This window comes from Aquarana catesbeiana, linkage group LG02 (assembly GCF_042186555.1).
Source record: "Aquarana catesbeiana isolate 2022-GZ linkage group LG02, ASM4218655v1, whole genome shotgun sequence".
In the NCBI taxonomy this organism is placed as follows: domain Eukaryota; kingdom Metazoa; phylum Chordata; class Amphibia; order Anura; family Ranidae; genus Aquarana; species Aquarana catesbeiana.
The window spans coordinates 411,939,715-411,961,060 of NC_133325.1; the positions used below are offsets into that span (position 1 = coordinate 411,939,715).

The window sequence follows — 21,346 nt, forward strand, 5'->3', positions numbered from 1 at the left end:
AGGACCAAACTTTCAGCCTCTTTGCTAGTATCATGAGTTTTAATATACAGATGAACGTTATGAGCAAGAGGTCCTGAACTCATTGCTAGAATATCATTCCTAGCAGCAAATAATCAGTTTTACATAGTAAAAATAATCAAAAATTCTTTCCTTTCTGCATAATTTGCTTTCCATTTCTGTGCCAAAGTTAATGATTCATATTGGATATAACTTATTTATGGCATAAGGGGTTTTTATCTGCCTGATTTAGGGAATTTGGGATTTGTATTTATATCTAAAATGCTAGTTGGAAGTCTTTTGGAAACTTTACATGAATGAAAATAGTTTTACTGCTGCAGATAATATTTAGCTAGAAACATATAATGATATATAAATTATGCATTCACATAGACTGTGAATAAAATAAATTAATAAAAGGCAAAAAACTGTATTTTCCCAAACTATTTTGCTGTCAGTAGACATCTTTATTGTGGCAGGTACACCTCCTTGGGATAGACCCTCAGTAGTAAATATTGTCAGTAGGTAAATTAAATCATCACGCATCTAGCAGTGGCAGCTGTCGATGTGATGAAATAAACACACGAATGGCACCTGCTGAGCACCAGAGAAAGCATAGGGATTGACTGACTAAAACTGGAGAGTGCGAAATCTGGTGCAGTTTTGCATAGAAACCATCCAGTTTCCAGGTTTTATTGTCAAAGCTTAATTGAACAAGCTGAAGTTAGAAGCTGATTCGCTACCATGCACAGCTGTACCACATTTTGAGAGCTGCAGTTTTAGAAAATCTCCCCCAATGTCTTTTAAACAACCAACCAAAAGCGTCTATGTATAAGCTCCAGTGACTATGGTAAGCCGCCTCCTGACTGGATGTTGGCCCTTTGAGACTGTGGAGTAGCAGCTTTCTATTTGTGAATAGGACATAGAAAAAAGACATATATCTGAAAATCAGAGGGAAATTAGTAATATAAAGCTGAAAGATATAGCTTTGCTTTGTAGGGTAGCCTTATATGCATCCTGTAAAAACCCATCTTGAGCTGTGAACAGATTGTGTTCAGATATGGTAAAGCAGGGGTAGGCAACCTGGGGCCCACCCGCTCTTGCAGAACTACAAGTCCCATCGTGCCTCTGGGAGTAATTGTAACTGCCAGCCTGCAATGCCTCATGGGAAATATAGCTCCACAACAGCTGGATGGCCTCAGGTTGCCTACCCCTGTGGTAAAGGGTTTTGCAGTGGTGCACGGTTGCTAAAGGGTTTGAAAGCACTGCAGTAATTTAACCTCTTGGCACAGAGAGTACACAAATTTGCGGCCTCTCTGCGAGTGGGCGTTGATGTTGAAAGGCTGCTTATTTGCATACCTAAATGTAAACAAACCTGTGCCGAGAGCGCACCCCCTGTGCTCTCCTGGCACAGTTACCAGAGCCTAACAGAAAGCTCTGGATCACTACTTGCAATGAAGAGCTTTCTGATCATGATCACCATGAAAGACAATCAAGGTGGTCACATGATCATAAAGCCCACCTCCTGGCATCAGAAACCACTTAAAGGGCCAATAGGCGCCAACATTAACCTCCCTGGCAGTATGATTATGTCAGATTTTTGCTTCTAAAAGCGGTACAATTATTTTGCATAGAAATTTGGCGTTTTATATTGTAGGCCTGTAATTTTTAGCATTTAATCTGTCCAAACAAGAGTCTAGTAGATATCCCGGGTATGATAAAGTTCGAAACACAAAATCATAAATTATAATATCTTAAATAAATATAAATAATTATAAAAAATAATAATATAATAATAACAAAATTAATTTCCCCACGATTCACTATCGCTCAATTCTGCAAGTGTTCTAATTTACTATCGCTGTTTTCTAGCTGGTCTAAAACCACTTTTGATGTAAAGGGACACTTTTTGGTTGCTATGGACAATCTCCAGTTTCCAGGCAGAAAGAACAGTATATATCATATAAAACTGCATGCAGGCCATTGGACAAAGCACTAGGGACAAAAGGGATGTGAAATAATTTCATACAGTAATGTAATCTGTAAGATTACACTGTACTGTATGTATTATGATTTTTAAATTTTTTGAATTTGCCACTGGGCTCCGCCCCCATGCGTCGTGACGATCGCAGGGAACTCAACCTGCCACAGAGAGGCATCGGGCGGAAGACAAAGCCCACGGACACAGCGGAGGGACATTGCAGGATCCTGAGAACAATGTAAGTATACCGCACCAGAATCCTGCAATGCAATCCCGAGTGTGGCCCTGGGTTACCGCTAATGGTACTGAAATGTAACCCCGAGCCACACTCGGAAAACCGCCAGGGAGGTTAAGGTGTTAACAAACGGGTGGGTCTAAAGTATAAACCAGTATAATCCATTGTTCACTAGTATTACAAAGGCTGACTTACATAATAAAATACATTCACCGTCATCCATTCAGGGACAGTGAAATTCAGAAACAGGTGGGTTAAACATCCGCCTACAGGAGGTTGGGACACTTACAACAGAAAAAGTTGTAAGCCAGCTCCCATAGAAACCCTCCTCTACCCAGCATGCATCAGTTTTTTTGCTGGTGTCCTAGGAAATTAGGCATCTTTTCTTCAACTATGTTGAAACAAAAGTCTAATTTTTATTTTTGCTAGACTTTCCTGTGGACTTTTATTGTTCTGCACTTTCAATCAAGAGTCCTACACTGCTGCCTGAACTGATCGCTACAAAGCAACTGTATTGATTTAGTGTTGCCTGAGCACTAGCTTTGGGGGCCATACCCAGGCCCCGCTGGCCTGGATGTGTGGACTAGCCTGAACTGTGACCTTTGAGCACTGGGCACTGCATTATGGTGCTTTCCAGACCTACTGTGTTGGTTAGACCTGGAGCACTTTCTGGGTCCAGAGCCTTGACACAATCCAAGTGTGTCCCTGTCTCTAAAGACTCACTCCTACCTCATTGTTTGGAGCTGTCTTTTCAAAATTCTTACCACTGCCTTTTTTTTTTACCGCAGTAAGAGTTAAGGCTAAGTGATAGAGTACTAAGTAATCTGCTAGGTAGAATGTTGTGTGCTATGTGCTCTCTTTCCCACTGGAAAGGAATATGTTGTTCATAAATGGCTGCACCAGTGATCCATGTTAACATAAACACATTAAAAGAGTGATGGTGTGCTTCATTTATAATTGAATTTCCTCTTTAAATCCCAGTTTGAGTTAACTACTTTGGCCCTTCATCCTGTGTTGGTGGTAAGCTTGATATGTCAAATTGCGTCAGGAGGGGTAGAATTTCCTAAAGAGGTTTGCTCCACTGCGGGGGTAGGCCCCCGTATTATAGATCAAATAAAGCAAATGTCTGGAGCATTGCGTTTTAGTTGTCATTGCTTGTTATAAGCTTCAAAACTTGTATCTCGCATGGCACTGTACAAAAGCATAAGTCACTCTGAGTTGGAGTCTGTGTCAATATCTAGTGGCATGTGATAACTCCTCCAGCTGCTGTTAAAAAATGCCATAATATGTCTTTCTTAATATGTTTGGAAGTACTATCTGGAGAAAGTTTGGTACAGTCGCATCAGTGATTTTCACGTACACCTCCAAGATCGAGGTCCAGAACCTATGAACAGGAGGCCAAGCCCACCAAAGGTGGGTCAGGGTACGCTGACTCTGCTGACAATGCCAGCAGAGATCAATCAAAGATGAATGGAAATGATAAATAAATGTTGGACTCCTTTTGAGCACCCCCATCCTTAGTCGGGCTTGGTACCCTTGGGTGGTTTCTAGGTCCCTGGGGTCTTTTAGACTATTCTTTAGGACAGTGGTTCTCAGCTCCTGTCCTTAGGACCCACTAACAGGCCAGGTTTGCAAGATAACTGAAATACATCACAGGTGATATAATTTGCAGCTCAGTGATTGCAGTATTTTGGTCTGCATCTCCCCAAGGTAATACTTAAAATCTGGCTTGTTAGTGGGTCCTGAGGACAGGAGTTGAGGACCACTGCTTTAGGACATGACACTGTGAAGATTATCTTTGGATATCTCATGCAAAGATAGGTTGTCTGGCCAGGCAACCTCATTCTTGCCATAATATCTTCCCTCCCCAGTTCGTAGAGTTGGGAGTGTAAAGTTTGGTCTCTCATTTGCAGACCAGCTTGTCTGCTTGTGTGAACCTGTTTTGTGCATGGTTCCCTGTGGGGACATGTTCCCTTGGGTTTTACCCAGTGTTCTTTTTTATTGATCATGGTATTTTGTTGGTCTATTCTTCCTTGTTCGGCAGTTATCTTGTTCCACTGTTTTGGCGGCGTTTTCATTCACAGCTTTCTGCTGGTCCAATCTCTGTGTCTCTTGGGGTGGAGCCATTCCCCTTGGTGGCTGATTTTTCTGTTCTGCTCTGAGCACCATAGTTGATCCTCTGTGATCATCTGCAGTCTCCTGAAGAGGCAAGGGACTTAATTTACATCTGATTCAGGTATTCGTACTCCTGGATGTTCTGTGTTACAGACTGTTCCTTGTATCTTCTGGTTCTGTCACTGGCTGTTGACACCTACATCCCCCCCCCCCCCTCAGCTAAATTGATTTTGGATGTTCCAACTGTTTCTACATTCCTGTGTTCATCAATGGATAATGTTTGGATATGGTAGATATGGTGAATATGAAGGAGTGCCCGGTGTCAAAAAAAGTCTTACTTAAAAGATTGTTAAACCATTTATTGAAGATGCATAAGTACAAGCAGAGGGAACACATTTTTGGGGGAACAGCAAGAGATTATGGAGAAAATAAGGTTTTTGTACTTATCATATAATCTGATTCTTTGAATCCATTGACATAGATACTGTACCTCTGTTAGAGGAGGGGTTATATGAGGCTGCCTTACAAATGTTTTCTGTTTGCCTGTGTCCTGCCTCCTATAGGCAGTAGCATAAACCAAATGTTTCTAAATGCCTTTGTCTCTCAAAAAACTTGAAGAAATAGATTTTACACTAAGTATACAATTATTATTTGTAGAAGTATACTACAATCTATTTTTTTTACACAGGGGATGCCTGGTGTAAATGGACTGTCAGGACCCAGAGGAGAAAAGGTAATTTAAACATATTAAAATACATGAACAACTGCAAAATAATATACTATCTTTCATGTGATGCCACACGTGTGAAAAAGGGCCTAGAATGAAAATGCTTGTCTTGCCAAAGCATTAACTATCCGCCATCATTACATAATCTGCATTTGAAAAATGACAGCACTACATAGGTACTTTCCATTTTAACACTGTGGGGTTGATATACTAAAACTGGAGAGAGCTAAATCTGGTGCAGCTCTACATGGTAGCCAATCAGCTTCTAACTTCAGCTTAATCAATTAAAGTGGTTGAAAAGGCTGAAGGTTTTTTATCTTAATGCATTTTATGCAGCATCATTTTGTGCAGCAGCCCCCCTCAGCCCCCCATAACACTTACCCGAACCCCATCTCGATCCAGCGATGTTGCACAAAAGACTTGGATGTCTGGGACTCTCCCTCCTCGTTAGCTGAGACAGCAGTGAAGCACCATTGGCTCCCGTTGCTGTCAAAGTCAGTGAGCCAATGAGGAGAGAGAAGGGGCAGGGCTAGGCCGCGGCTCTGTGTATGAATGGACACACAGATCAGCTGCTTGCTGTAGGGGCACACAGCAGGAGGGAGGGGCCAGGAGCACCAGCGAGGGACAGGAGAAGAGGAGGATCTGGGCTGCTTTGTGTAAAACCGCTGCACAAAGCAGGTAAGTATGACATGTTTGTTTTTTTTAACAAAAAAAAAAAAAAAAAACACCTTAACCTTTGACGAAAAAAAAACTGGAAGCTGATTGGTCTCTTTGCAGAGCTGCACCAGGTTTTGAACTCTCCAGCTTTAGTATATCAACTCCTCTGTGTCTTCCTCTTTACCTTAGTACTCATTACAAATATTTCTATAGTCTTAGGTTGAGATATATATATATATATATATATATATATATATATACACACACAAACACACACACTGTATACACGCATACACACACCCTGTCATGTATTTTCTTAAACAACTATCTCATTATCCTGTATGGGATACACCTCGTTTCTTTCTCATCCACTGGTGATCTGCGAGTTGATCAAAAGGATTTCCAAACAAGAATTATGAAACTATTTATTTCCTACTTGTTAGTGTTTTTTCCAGCCAAGGTTAATAAAGAATGTTGATATTTAGATATTTCCATGTAGAGAAATTATTATTAGATCCCCAAATAGTATACAAAAGTCAAAGTAACCCCTTCATTGCAGGATTTTCTTAGCTGTTAACATTCCCTTACTTGAGAACCAACCTCGAAAATGAGCCTTTATCACTATCCACCTCCCCAAAAACACACATACACACACACATACACTCACATTTAAAGTATATCTGAAACTTTTTGTTTTTTTTATGTCCATATCCTTGTCCGTCTGATAGGAGGGACTTCTCTGCACTTACTACTTACAAGTAAATCTTTCTAAAGTAAGGGGGAATCCCTTTAGTTTTTACTTGCCAAAAGCTGGTGCCAAACAATTTCTCTTCATAGAGCCAAATGCTCAGCCCATCCCAAGGTTTGTGAGAGTATTACAGATTAGAACATACATTTTAGGAGCAAACTGTACCTTTTCCTCCCCAGACTGGCTTTCTCAGTGCTCCTCTAATTGCGCTTGCTATTTATTGTATGTTCAGTAGGTTGTATGATCAGATTCTTTATTTCTAAAGTAATCTTGTAATCTTTGACATATAACCTTTTCCAACTGTAGTTGCAGTAATAGAAATGTTACATGCAGTGTGTGCTGGCATTGTACAAATCATTGTACGGTTATAATTGGTGTCCAAGCATTTGAAGTAACTTTCATGTACCTATTACAGAGATCTGTGATAAATGTTATATTTTTTATTTCTTTCTCTGCTTCACACAGGGAGATAGAGGTGTGGTAGGACCAGCTGGAATACCAGTAAGTGGAATATCAGTTCCATATGAATTTTATTTTAATGCATTGATTTGGTTTATTAGCATCTATAGCACATGTATTGTTTTTTTTTCTTAAGATCAAAACAACATAGTGGAAGCTATGTAATTTATTGTGATTTGTTGCTTTTTGAAATACATAACTTTAGGATGCACAGATGAATTGCTGAAAAAAAGATGTGTTCCCGCCATCAATTTTTTTTGTAATATAGGCAACATCAAAGAAAAGAATCAGCATTTTTTTGTTATTATAGGGTATACCAGGAGATCTTGGAATGACAGGTCCCGCTGGACCCAAAGGAGAAAAGGTTAGAAGCAACCGATTTTCTTATAACTGCTTGTAATGGTTAAAGTTGACTGTGTATTGGCAAAGTATCTTGTCTCTCCTGTATGCCATTATTGTCTTTTGCAGGGAGATGCATGTAGCATCTGTCCAAGTCTCCCAGCTGAAGTAATAAAGCCTGATACTATCTATGCCGTGCCAGGGACCCCCGGAGAGAAAGGAGAAAAGGGGGAACCTGGAACTGGACTGCCAGGGAAAAATGTGAGTAGCATTTACTGACAAAAATTGCAATATCACTTAAAAAGAGTGAGCACTGGAGACAGATGATCCATAGAATAGGCCAGGTGAAAGGAAATAACCTATTCTGAATGATGTAACATTGTATTCTGTATTGCAATAATAAAATAGAAGATGTTTGCCTCACATTCTGTATGAGGTAATAATGAATATAATTTCAAATCCTCAACCCCATGTCATTTCAACATATTTTAAATATATTCTCATACAAATTCAAGCCACATCCAAAGGGCAGACAGTGTACTGCATGGCACTTAACTTTCTGGCACCACATGTCTTCCTGATCACTGATATACATGCATTATTCTAAATTAGGCAGTAGTAAACATGGTATAATCATTTCCCAGGCCCAGAAGTTTTCAGTGAATGCCACAGAATTACAATACTGGTTAATGAACATTGAATTGTATACCAGACAGTCCATAACAAATGTGACTTAAATTAAGTGGTAGTGGAGTTACTTAAAAAAATAAAGTATATGTAAACCCGATAACTAAAAATCTCATGAAAGCTAATATAATTTCAAAAGTCATTCATAACGTTTTTAAAAATTGTAGCTTTCATTATACTTATGTATGCAAAACATATACAATACACACTACCTGATGATCCTGGCAGGAAGGTCCTTCTTCGGACACTTCCTCTTACAGGGTGACAAATGTCTGCCAGTTGCTCTCCTGGGTTGTCACAATGTCTTCCAAGGGAGGCTTCAAGTGGCTCTTGCAACAACTGTTACGTAGACATTGCCCATTGTTGTCACCTTCAGGAAGCCTGCCCTGAGAAATACCATGTAGCTATCACTAAAGTACATGCATATAGACTGGAAGTGGATTCTAAGAGACTTTAGGAGATCAGCAGTACTAAGAGGAAACAAAGAAAGAAAAAGGGCTGAAAACAATAAAATAAGTGGTAAGTGTTTATTAAACACAGTGCTTTAGCAAACTGAAGGTCACCCAGTTAGGATATGCAGCCACTTTAAAATAAACTAGTAGTAAGGAAGGTAGTTAGGAACTCTATCATGCAAATTCAATGGTCTCAGTACTCACTAAGTCAATTACTAAAATATGCAAATCAGGTGTTTAGACTTCACTCTGACTTTTATTTTCATGCCCTGTGTCTCGAAGTATTGAATCCAGACCACTAGTCAGCTAATATTTTTAGGTCAGCAATGGCAGCCTGCATATTATTCTCAGTACAGGCTTAATTTAATAAAGATCCTTCCTAACTAAATGAACACAGCTAGGGTTTATGTATATGGGTTTTGCCTTTAAGTTACTTAGGGAGCTGTTTGGAATTGCTTCTGAGTTGCTTCAAGCTACTCGTAAGTTGCTACTGAGTTGCTTTTGAATTTTCAGAGGGATGGGTCTTTGCCAACCTAATTCTGAAAATGTTTGTTACCTAGCTTTGATTCTAATAGCTTCAATCATGATCTCGAACTGGTATGCAGATCAGAAGAGCCAGAGGAACATTAGAGGTTCTTATCTGCTTGCTTGTTCAGCAATGTTAACCTCCAGTTTTCTGTCATGACATGTTTCCTTTGAATAACTCCATTCTAATGGAAAATAATATATTGTTTTTAATGTGAATTGTTTAAATCCACACTTTAGCATCTCCCTTTGCTGTGTACAAGAAGATAAAATGCAGTTAAAGTGTTACTAAACTCAGAACATTCTCTATATCTGGTCTCTCACAGTACACAGAACATGGAAATGCAATTATTTTAGTAAATATAAACTGCTAAATACCTTTTTATTGTTTATCGTCAGCAGTATACAGTATATAGCAGTCTTGTGACTTCTATCAGTGTCTGGTCAAAACTTGTAGGAGGAGTTTTTACTTTACTCTGACTGTCCTAGGAGGCTGCATGACCCCTGACTTTCTGTCTGGACAGTGCTAATTGGCCTTTTGCCGATCACATGCACCCCCCCCCCCCTTAAAAAATAAAAATGCACACCAAATTGAGCATGTGCAGAGTGCCTCCTAGGGCTCTGTTCTATCAGCAGATGGATTGAGGACAGTAAAAGAAGGGGATTAAAGCCTTAGGCTCCACAGTGAGTATAACCAATATGCTTTACTGTATATACACACTGATTTTACTGTTGTAAGTTTAGTAACACTCTAAGGAGTCAACGCCCTAGAAGGTTTTGTGTCTGTGCCCCAAGTCACATTGTACTTATTCACGCTACAGCTTAGAGTTGTTTGTTTTCAGGTTCAGATTTGCCCAGCAACAACATGCTGAGAAATCAAAAAATAGGCCCATTTTTTTTTCAAATCTCTGCCCATAACTGTTAAATGTATCGGGAACTCATAAACCATAACAGTCTCAGTTTTAATTTTATAAAGGTTATTGAAATTGCATCTGTGTTATGTTATATTTAGTGAGTAGTAATAGCGAAGTGTTTTTGAAACATCATTTAAATTGTTCATTGTATAAAATGTCATTTCATTGCACATAATACCCTTAACTATGTTCATTTATTGGAAAAGAAAAATTACTCTGGAACTGCAAAAACATGATATCGATTTTTTATGTACAGTACAGTAATACATCTAGAAATGCTTAATGTATTTGAATATTCTGTCTATGTTTTTTAATAGCTTGGCTCTGATCTGAAGACTGAGCCTTGCTGAGGTATGAAGGGTAATAATATCATATTCACTGGCTTTTAAGCAGCTTTGTATTTTTATTGCCTACAGGGTATGCCAGGGGATGCTGGAACAAAAGGGCAGAAGGTAAGTTGGTGAAGGGAAGGGATGAGCATAAACTCTATGGTATATTGTCTGTATATTAGACAGGACTATATACTGTGATATATATATATATATATATATATATATATATATATATATTTATTAGAAGATTCTAACTCATTCCCCTTTTATAATATAGGGTGAGGCTGGTAGCCAAGGGGATTCTGGAATTCCAGGGACAACAGGTGCGCCAGGTCTACCTGGATCACCAGGAATCCAAGGAATCATCGGACTCAAAGGGGAAAAGGTACTATAAATGCTTAGTATGGCACAGTGACAGCTTTTTAGAGAAAAACACATGGTAGCATATTTGTCTTATATTAGATAATTACATTTATTTATTTTGTCATATTTAATATGTTTGATGGGCTATTTTTTTTTATTTGAGTAAATTATTTACCTAGCAATTCTCCTTCTTACAGGGCGATGCCTGTGACTCTTGTCCAGTAATGGTAGATGCAAATCAAGATGTTGTTGGCTTACCTGGAAAACCTGGATCAAAAGGGGACCAGGGTCCTCCGGGGCTTGGACAAACAGGAAGACCTGTAAGTCAGGAAGTAAATAATGTAGTAAGTCATTTGTCTGACTTCCTATTTGACCTAATCATTTTGTTGTTCTTTAGGGGCAGCCAGGAATACCTGGGGTCCAAGGGCCACCAGGACCTAAAGGAACTCAGGTAAATCAGAGTGATGTAATCAATCCTTTCAACTCTGTTAAAGTACAATCAAGTTCACTTACAATTTGCTAACAGAGTAGACATTTACTCTTGGTGTATATACCTCAGATAATTTGCTTTTATATAATAGTGCCTATTATACAAAAAAAAATCATAGTTAATATGCATTTATTGCACATTTTATGTCTACCCATATCATACTGGGTATAACCAAAATACTACCTGCTTTGTAACCTTACATTGTATAAGTACATTTCATGCATACAATATGTTTTAATTATATACAAAATAGGTTGCGCATGAAAATACATGTGCAATGTGTATTTACTTGTGCTATAAAGGGAAGGCTTACTTTAATCTAAAGCTTTTTGACCTTTGTGCTGATCGGAGGACTGGGAGTGGCCATTAAGAACAATAGCAGTCCCAGTCATTTGCCAGGCAGACTGTTATAGTTCCCAATAGTTAGACCTGTCCTGCATGCATAGAATTGCAATGAGTATAGGGATGCTAAACTCCCTGCCTTGCTAAGTTCAATACCCTACATTTTTGTAAGATAAAGACATGAAATATTTGTTGGAATAATCTGCTGTAAAAAAGGCACTTGGTTTAAGCCTATGAAAATCGTATAATATGGGAGGCAACAATCCTGATAGCAACTCAGCATCAGCTGAGGGGCTGTTGGAAGCCACATCAAGGCTAGCTCAGAGCCACATATCACTGCCAAACTACTGGCTAGGGATTGATGCTCTAAACCAGTGATGGCGAACCTTGACACCACAGACGTTTTGGAACTACATTTCCCATGATGCTCAGCTACACTGCAGAGTGCATGAGCATCATGGGAAATGTAGTTCCAAAACATCTGGGGTGCCAAGGTTCTCCATCACTGCTCTAAATTATAGCTAATATCATATCATACTAATTGCTTTTATTGCAATCTGATACAGATGTGAGCACTATATACTAATCAATATTTGCTAGTTATTTGAAAAATATTTCTGCAGCATAAGCAGTTATAACTAGATAGTTCTTGCCATTGTACTGCTTGGCCTTATAGCATTCTCATGGCCTACTTTGGCTACAGTTACAGTATGGCTACATCCTAACACATTAACCACGGAAACCTTTTATTTTACACTAATGTTTTTGTTTCCCTTCAGGGTGAAACAGGGCTTCCAGGAGAAGGAACAAGAGGAGAACAGGCAAGAACAATAATTATCCATTTTTTTTTTCATACGTAAAAACAGCAACAATAATAATCTAAGTAATACACCAAATGGGTGCCTTACACAAAACAAAATAATTAAACAATGGTACAAATGCATCATGAACAGTGTTGCTATCTCTGTTATTGCTACTCTTATCTGTTTTTTAGGGGGAAAGAGGACTGCCTGGCCCAACTGGAAAATCAGTGAGTAATGCCTGTTACATAATGTACCCTATAGTGGCATGTCTTGTATGAATGTTATGTTTATATAAATCTCCTGCATTAGTACACTTGATTACATTTTACGTTTTATGGACAAGGTGACATTTTAGAGTAAATAATTATTTTCTTTTTATAGGGACCTCCAGGACCTCAGGGACCTTCAGGATTTATGGGCCCCAAAGGCGAAAAGGTTAACTCAAAGTGTATATTATTTAGGCATAAATATATGTAAGAGAGATATTATTTGCCACACACCTTTATTTGTATGTGTCTTTCAGCCCATTTATCTTATTATTAATCCACCAGACGTTCACCACACTGCTAACTGTTTGAGCTTTTCCCCAGAAGGCAATAAAAGTATATGAAAGACTACATTTATAGATTAGGCTACCAACACCATTGCTATAATCATTTCTGAAGCAATTACAATAAACTATTATAAATTCCTTCTTCAGGGTACCGCTGGACAAAAAGGGTCATTAGGAGACCCAGGAATTCCTGGAATGGGTGCCATGGGACCTCCGGTGAGTACAGACAATTATTTAAGCACAAACTTCTTTCACTGAACCGTTAATCTATGAGCGAAGCAACGGTATCTATTTATAAAGCATAGCAAACATTGCACATGTGTTGTATTCTGTGCTCATTATTATTTTAAAGGAATCTACTATTGGTTTTAGTCCTGGATTATAAAGTAGCAAACAGAGAATTGCCAAATTAAAAAAAAATGATGCACTGGTAACCAATATTGCCCACCTAGAGTAGTGGAATTTTTCTAAAGTGGCGATTAGGACACGCTCTCATTAAAAATAATATTTAATAATATATTAAATAATAAACAAACAATTTGATTTTATATACTGTATTTATTGGCGTATAGCACTCACTTTTTCACCGTGAAAATCGGGTGCAAATAGCATGTGCGTGTTATACGCCAATACTTCAATTTTAGCTGCCTCGGAGGGGACAGGGAGGGGGCAGGACGAGCGCTTTTAGATTACATACAGTGAGAATCTCCTGTTTACTTGGCAGCCTCTGTAATAGGAAGTCCTGTCTCCTGGGCTGCCATTGGACCACTGTTCTGTCTATCATAGGAGATTCTCACTGTATGAAATCTATCAGCGCTCATCCTGCCCCCCTCCCTGTCCTATCTAGGCTGCAGATGGGCATCGATCAGGCTGTACTGGTGGCAATAGTGAGGATGCTGCATTGAAGGCAATAGAAAGGCTGCAGATGGGTACCGACCCTTATTTTTTTTCAGATTTCCTTAGTTAAAATTTAAGTTTTTTTTTCTGATACTTCCCTCTTAAAATGAATGTGCGTATTATACGCCTGTGCGTGTTATACGCCGATAAATACGCTACATATATATATATATATATATATATATATATATATATATATATATATTAAAGAGTGGTCAATCTAACCCTAAACCCTAACTAGCCGTAAATAGAACAATCCATGTAGGGTACCCTACATATTATTTGCCTTTAGTAAATCAACCCCATTGAATACAGATGTGAAGAGCATACTATGTTCTCAAAGTTTTTGTCTTGTCTTTTTTCAGCCCTGCCACACATTATTATACAAATTTTCAATATAGTCCTTCCTTATCTTATGTCTTTGCTATAGATATATCTTCTTTCTTCCTTCTTTTATACTTCTATAAAGCACCTTGACATGTTCACTGATAACATATCAATTTAGTATAAAAGTAGAAGACACTATCATAAATACTAAATAATTTATAATAGTTATTGTATCCATAAGAATTACATAACTATCTAAAATCTCAGTATTGTCAGCAAAAAAAGCTGGAAACTGTGCACAAATTGAGAAGCTTACGGTAATATAATATATAAGTGATTTGGCTGTTATCTGGACAGGTCAGTTTTGCTTATTGTAATTTATAGCTATGCGTCTTGTCAAGCATTCACCTCTACAATAAAAAACTATATCAGAGTTGAAAGAAGATACTTTTGATCTTACAGCCACAAAATGTTCCTCTATTAAAGGACACTTGAATTTTTTTTGGAACCAACATTAAGTAAACATTGTAGAAAGTAAGAGAAACTTAAAGGCTAGGTTTACAGCAGCACATTCTCTGAAAAAGGATGAGCAGTGGAGCACTTTTCAGAGTGCATCTAAGCAGCTGCTGTCAGGCATTCTTGAGGCAATGCTGCCACCTCCTGAATGACTGTTTTTTTTATTTTTTTTTTTTTGCTGTATAGCACTTTACAATGGGACTAGTGCACTGCAAGGGAAACATGGCCCCATCGACTTGTAGGAAGGTGCAATTACAATGTTTGTCTCCAGTGGGTGTCCAGTGTAAACTGATGAGGTGGTACTCTAAAAAATTGTATCATCGTAGAAAATTACTGGAAATAGTTTCTTGGCACAGGGGCACCCCGCAGTCCTCATAGTCCAACATATTTTAGATATCTCACGCTTGGCATGTGTTCAGTGCATCACTATATACTTTTCAAACACATGACATCAGAGTACCATAGATAGCACACATATGTAGCTTGTCACATTGAATGTTCATCAGTGAACTATCCCCCTAGTTGATTAGTTACAATGAAAGCTGTAACAAAGCAACAGTTCATAAAATCATAGACTTTGCTGTATGCTTTTTGTAAAGTACTTCTTTGTGTCATTTTGAGGAAAACTAGCACATCTTTACAACCAAAGTACTAAAATCTAAAGAGGTTCATAGCACAACTCATCCTTCCTGCTCCATCACCATTAATGGTACCTGCAAAACAGAATTGTTCCTTTTTCACTCTAATGCCCCGTACACACGGTCGGATTTTCCAATGAAAAATGTGTGATAGGACCTTGTTGTCGGAAATTCCGACCGTGTGTAGGCTCCATCACACATTTTTCTATCGTATCTTCCGACACACAAAGTTTGAGAGCAGGCTATAAAATTTTCCGACAACAAAATCCGTTGTCAGAATTTCCGATCGTGTGTACACAAATCCGACGCACAAAGTGCCACGCATGCTCAGAATAAATAAAGAGATGAAAGCTATTGGCTACTGCCCCATTTAGAGTCCCGACATACGTGTTTTACGTCACCGCGTTCAGAACGATCGGATTTTCCGATAACTTTGTGTGACCGTGTGCATGCAAGACACGTTTGAGCCAACATCCGTCGGAAAAAATCCTAGGATTTTGTTGTCGGAATGTCCGATCAATGTCCGACCGTGTGTACGGGGCATACCTGTCCCTCTATCTTTTCTTTAGTGACAAAACTGTGCCTAAAGAAGAACTATCATTATTTTTTCTTAATGATATTTAACTCACCAGGGGACCAAGTGCATATAGCACTTAGACCTGTACAAAGAGTGTCTATTAGTTTCCAAGCAGTGTGGTCAGACAGGTCACCCCACCCATTATGTTGACAACACTGCATTGGTCCATGGCAGTAGGGTCTGCTTTAGAGCCATGCCATGCACTTCCATTAACAAAAAAAAAAAAAAATAACACAGCTGTGGTGTTGTGTGTCTTTCAGTGGATGCTTTTACATATCGATAGATCATCTAGTGCCACAACACTGAGTGCTCTTTTAGTTCTATGAATGAGAGATCAGCGCTGTCATGTCACTATTAAGAATGAACAATCAATGCCGCTTATTCATTCATAATAGTAAAAGATCACTCAGAACTGTGTCTCTGTGTAATGTATCCGTGGCTTCATTACACAGAGCTGCACCTCTGAATTATCTTTTACTAGTATGAATGAACAAGCAGTTCGAACTGTTCATTTATAATAGTGACAGATCATACAGTTTAGGTAAGCCCATAATTTGGGCTTCAAAAGGGGGTGCTACAATCATTATATAGAGGTGCATTTTGGAGACAACAGGGTCACCAGTCAGAACAAGATCAAGACCTAGATATGCACATCGTCCCCTGGGAATTGAATAAAATTGAAATACAGTTACTAATAGTTCTTCTTTAACCCGGTATCTTATATTGTCTGCAAATTTTCCTCTTCCTTTAGCCTGTGTTTACAGTTTGCAGTTTTTAATTTTGCTTATAACTAATTCAGTCCATCTAGTGCATCTATATTGTTTAGAGAAAACCTCAAAAAATGTTACCCTATATGCTTTTAACCAAGTAAATTCTCCACCAGGGACGTGATGGCACGCCAGGAAAGCCAGGATATCCAGGAACTAATGGCAGCCCAGTAAGTAAAAGGCACATCTAAAATCCATAATTTCATCAGCAGCTCTTATCCATCTGCTGTAATATAATATAGAGTAGGAATAATAGCTCTAAATTCAGAGATAAGCCTTAGAAAGATGTGTAAAGTCCTATTTATACTTATGCCATGTAATGTAAATAGAGGCTATGGGTTTTTTTTTTAGTTTGATCATTTGAAAGGGTGAGTACCCCTATGTAAATAAAAATAAAATAAATCTTTTTGCAGGTAAAAAAGATGTACATTTATTTATTTTTTTGTAACTAGAAGCCTCCAAAACCTTGCACACGCGATCAGCAGATCACAGGTGTAATGCAGTGTACCTGCAGACTGGTAGTGTAAGCTGTCTGCTCGTACCTCATACGGGTAGGCAGTTACACAATGACAGGAACCATCAATGAACTACTCAGAGCGCTCATCAGCACCCTCATAGTTCATTGAGAACTAAAAGCTGAGAGACGCAAAGGCTTGTAGTTCTCTCAGTCACAGAACTCTGTGAACGAATGAAGCGACTGGGTGGGAAGAGCCCTGCACAGCCATTTTTTTTAAATTGTGACAGCGAGCGTGGGGAGACCATCCCGGCCCACTGTCACATCGTGACATTGGCCCATGCTGCTGTCAATCACAGCCAGTGAGCCAATGAGAAGAGAGGGGGCGGAGCCAAGCCACGGCTCCATGTCTGAATGGACACACAGAGCAGCGGCTCAGGAGCGAGTCTGCTCAGGTTCAAGCTGTTTGCTGTGGGGGTACTTGGCAGGAGGGTGGAGCCAGAAGCACCGGTAGGGGATCAAAAACAAAGAAAATGAATTGTGTACTGTCTGTGATACTTTTTTTATTTGCACTAACATACTATTTTTCAGGACAAGCTTTCAAGGTATCTCCCCTTCTTCTAGGTCCCAGCAGTTGACCCCAAAAGCTTGTCCTGAAAAATTGTAGGTTAGTGCGAAATAAAAGTATCAAGGATAGTACTCAATTGTTTCTGTCGCAAGTGCACTAATACGGCTACAATCACCTGTGTTTAAAAAAAATTTACTGAAACAAAGCGTATACATGTGACTTATGGAATTCTTAAATAAATTGGTGTCCCCCATATTCAGAGGGAGATGTGATAAGTCCAAACACATCATATACTGTAATTAAATCCTATTAAGTCCAATTAGACTCTTCAATTATGAACAGTGGCAGCAATCTTCTGTAAACGTGCTCCCCTGTTCCACATAAAAAGGTGACATACACCCAGTAGTACGTGAGTCCGCTTACTTTTATACTGGACCTTGAAGCTTCCTCAAACAAGCTTTTCCATAATAGGTACATCATTCCAATCTGCCTTTGGCCAAAGCTCCTCCTTTGTTATGACTAAATAATATATACAGTGAGCACTATAAGGTTTTTTTTGTCGTTTTATGCCATCCTTGTTGCTGATTTATTTATGATTTCTATAAGTCACATGTATATGTTTTGTTATAGTAATTTTGTTTTGAGCACAATTTAGTTGTTTGGGTAGCGCTGCAATATTTTCATTTATTACATAACCATTAGACGGAGCTTTGTACTTGACTGATCCTCAGTTATCCATGTATCAGGTTTGATAAATGTTGAGATAAGATATCAGCCACCCAGTAAGTGAATTTTTTTCAAAGAGTTGGCTCTCATAGACCTGCATTGTGAGAAAAAGAAGGAATACTTTCATTATCACTGTAAAATAGGAAGCACAGTCAGTGTATGCAAGTACAAATATGGTTGCAAGCATTTACATTTACAAATTATATATACATTTAAAGAAAACATTACCAACCGTTGATAAGAGTATTTGTATCAAGCCAATCTCTTTTTAGATACTGATATATAAAATAATTTTTAATTGCATTAACCAATAGCAACCAATCAGACTCCATCTTGTACTAGTCTGACTACCGCAAAGTGAATTCTAATTGGTTGCTTTAAGTTACTGCACTTAAGAATAGGCACATAAAAAAGGTGATCCATTCTTCTAAAATAAAAATAAAAGATCTCACCCAGCCCCTCATTTTAGTAGCATAAGTAAAAAATAGACCCCACAGAAGCTCACTATACATATTACAATAGTATTCTACAATCTCCTTTAGATTGACCAAGAAGTATGTACTGCACGGGCCTGCCTGATTTGATAAAAAGTGATTGGATAGTTTAAGTAGGCCCTCAAATTACAGAGGTTTGGTAGATCTAAAGTTGATTGTACAGAAATTGCATGTGTATGGTGAGCCATACAGATGTGGCTCTCCACTGTCTAGGCTTGGCAACATTTTGGTCTCGGTTGCAGCAGCAAGGAAGACAACTTCCTCTTCATTACCGCACATGCACCCTCAGCACCCTATAGAAAATAAAGTCCTGCCAATCAACATGTAGACTGGTAGCCCATCATCCTCTATTGGGGCTGACATGATGTGTTCCGTAGTGAAGAGAATGTCAGCTTCCCCATTGTTGCTAAGCTACAGCAATGAAAAATCCTGCCTGTTTTGAGGTCTGTTGTTTAATTATCAGGATAGGGGGTGACATTGTTTTTTTATATCTTATATAAAACTTAGAGGTCAGAAGAAGTCATTTGCATTCTGCTATTTTCAATAAATTTGTTCAGAGGTAAAATCTGACATTTGCAGTGTGTTACATGTAAATTAGTTGTGTGGTAACTGTAGTCTATACTTTTTGATCAATTACTCGATCCTTTCACTCTTTATTGTTACATTGCAATATTTATCTGTTGTCATAGTTACATGTCATTACTTTTATTTATATAGGGAGAAAAGGGGGACAGAGGTGAAAAAGTAAGTACAATCTGCCTTGTTATGTCCTATAGTTCTAAATGTGACTTAAAAATCTATTACATTTCCTGACCGAGATGTAATAAACATTTAAAATGTCTTTTATAAATAGGGTGCAGCTTAGTGTTGTAAAAGTATTTTCACTAGATAGGGCTACTTCAGTGAGAGGCTTTGTAATTATCTTTGTAATAGGTTATGATCCATATTTAAATTATTGTAAGCAAACCTAACTGAAACAAATTAATTAAAGTGGAGTTCTGCCTAAAAAAAAAAAAAATTAAAAGTCAGCAGCTACAAATACTGCATCTGCTGACTTTTAAAATAAGGACACTTACCTGTCCAGGGCGCCCGCGATATCCTCACTCGAAGCCGACCCGTCCCTCGGCTCCGAGTGCAGGCACCGGCATCTTCAGTAAGGAAATCAGGAAGTGAAGCTTTGCGACTTCACAGCATGGTTCCCTACTGCGCATGCACAAGTCGCACTGCATGTTCTGACTGGTCCCTGCTGTCTTCTGGGACCTGTGTGTCTCCCAGAAGACAGCAGGGGGGGACAGAGGAGGGGCTGGACATGGATACTGCAGCGATCTTTCACCGGAAGTGGGAGCAAATACCTGTATTAGACCGGTATCTGCTCCCACCCCCCCCGAAAGGTGCCAAATGTGACACTGGAGGGGGGGGGGGGATCCGGACAGCGGAAGTTCCATTTCTGGGTGGAACTCTGCTTTAAGGTGTATCTGTAGGCAAAACCATTTTTTTTAATTTTTGAATAAAGTGGGCAAGGATCAGACTCCTTGTCAAGTTTCCTCTTTGTACAGGGGACCATCGTCACCAAAACAGAAAGTGAGGAGAAGTCCAAAATTGTCTCCAGAACAAGAAGTGAGGAGAAATCTTCCAATGGGGACACCTATCTAATGTCGACCATACATGGCTTGAGATTCAGCATGTTCAGCAGGGACTGGCCCAGTTTCAATCCATGTATGGGCAGGTTGGTTCTACAGAAGTTGGCCGAGGGTGGGTTGAGTTGGGTTTTTCCTGATCAGTCAGTTCCACCGGCTATAACTGCCAGCGCTGATCTGTGTATTCTGATGGCAGGGAAGACTCCCAGCTGTCAGAATACAAAGACTCAGTTGGAGTGATTCCTCCAGCTACATCAAGTGTGTGGATGGGTGAATCAGGTCTTTTTTTTTTTTATTCCACCCACTTGACTTTACAAAAATGAGTAATGTATAGGATGCCTAAGACAGGAATTTGGGAACTTTGGGAGATTTCCTCTAGCTTCTGCCTGTGGGACAGGACATGAAATGTACCCATTGGTACTCAGACAACAAAAGAACTATCTGGCTTCCCTTCCCTACAGTGTGATTGGCTATTACAGTTGATGTAATTAGGGGCCGTACTGATTTGCTATCTTGCTAATCTGGGTAATGTATTGTGATCTCTGCTATCTCATGACCACATTAGATAGCAGAACAAAGGGAACACTTTCACTAAATTATTACTGTACAGAGACTAGCAGAAGAATTGATGAAGTATTAATCTCATTTTAGGGAGAGGGTGGAGTATGTTCCTGTCCTCCTGGACCATGGATGGTAAGTGTGTCCTTCCGCTTGAAGTGGAAGTGACTAATCTTTAACTGGCTCATTGAACCTTTTTTGATCTCCAGGATTCATCAAATAGTGATTTCTGGCGATATGGAATTCAGGTCAGTTTTGGGTTTTCTGTTTCTTAATATCTCTCTATCAACAATGACATGTCAATTACCTTTTCTCTCTTTTGTCCTCCTGTCATAAACCCAAAAGACATGAATACATGGCCCAAAGGCTTCCTGGTAAAATTATTGCCATGCATGTTAGCAGATTAATACAAATGCCAAATGCTCATATAAAATAATTGGTATTCATAATGTATTCATTATAATTCAT

At 38.9% G+C, this 21,346-nt stretch overlaps 1 protein-coding gene across 6 annotated transcripts in view; it reads left to right on the forward strand.

The window, feature by feature from the left end:
- COL16A1 (collagen type XVI alpha 1 chain) overlaps positions 1-21,346 on the forward strand; it is a 283,723-nt gene that overhangs the window by 192,928 nt on the left and 69,449 nt on the right. For all 6 annotated transcript variants that reach the window (XM_073615404.1, XM_073615405.1, XM_073615408.1 and 3 more), the window contains exons 26-41: positions 5,017-5,061; positions 6,926-6,961; positions 7,230-7,283; positions 7,388-7,519; positions 10,253-10,288; positions 10,446-10,553; positions 10,729-10,851; positions 10,929-10,982; positions 12,143-12,184; positions 12,358-12,393; positions 12,548-12,601; positions 12,867-12,935; positions 16,558-16,611; positions 19,401-19,427; positions 20,972-21,013; positions 21,088-21,126. In XM_073615404.1, the coding sequence (XP_073471505.1) occupies positions 5,017-5,061; positions 6,926-6,961; positions 7,230-7,283; positions 7,388-7,519; positions 10,253-10,288; positions 10,446-10,553; positions 10,729-10,851; positions 10,929-10,982; positions 12,143-12,184; positions 12,358-12,393; positions 12,548-12,601; positions 12,867-12,935; positions 16,558-16,611; positions 19,401-19,427; positions 20,972-21,013; positions 21,088-21,126 (951 nt within the window). The remainder of the gene's footprint in view (positions 1-5,016; positions 5,062-6,925; positions 6,962-7,229; positions 7,284-7,387; positions 7,520-10,252; positions 10,289-10,445; positions 10,554-10,728; positions 10,852-10,928; positions 10,983-12,142; positions 12,185-12,357; positions 12,394-12,547; positions 12,602-12,866; positions 12,936-16,557; positions 16,612-19,400; positions 19,428-20,971; positions 21,014-21,087; positions 21,127-21,346) is intronic.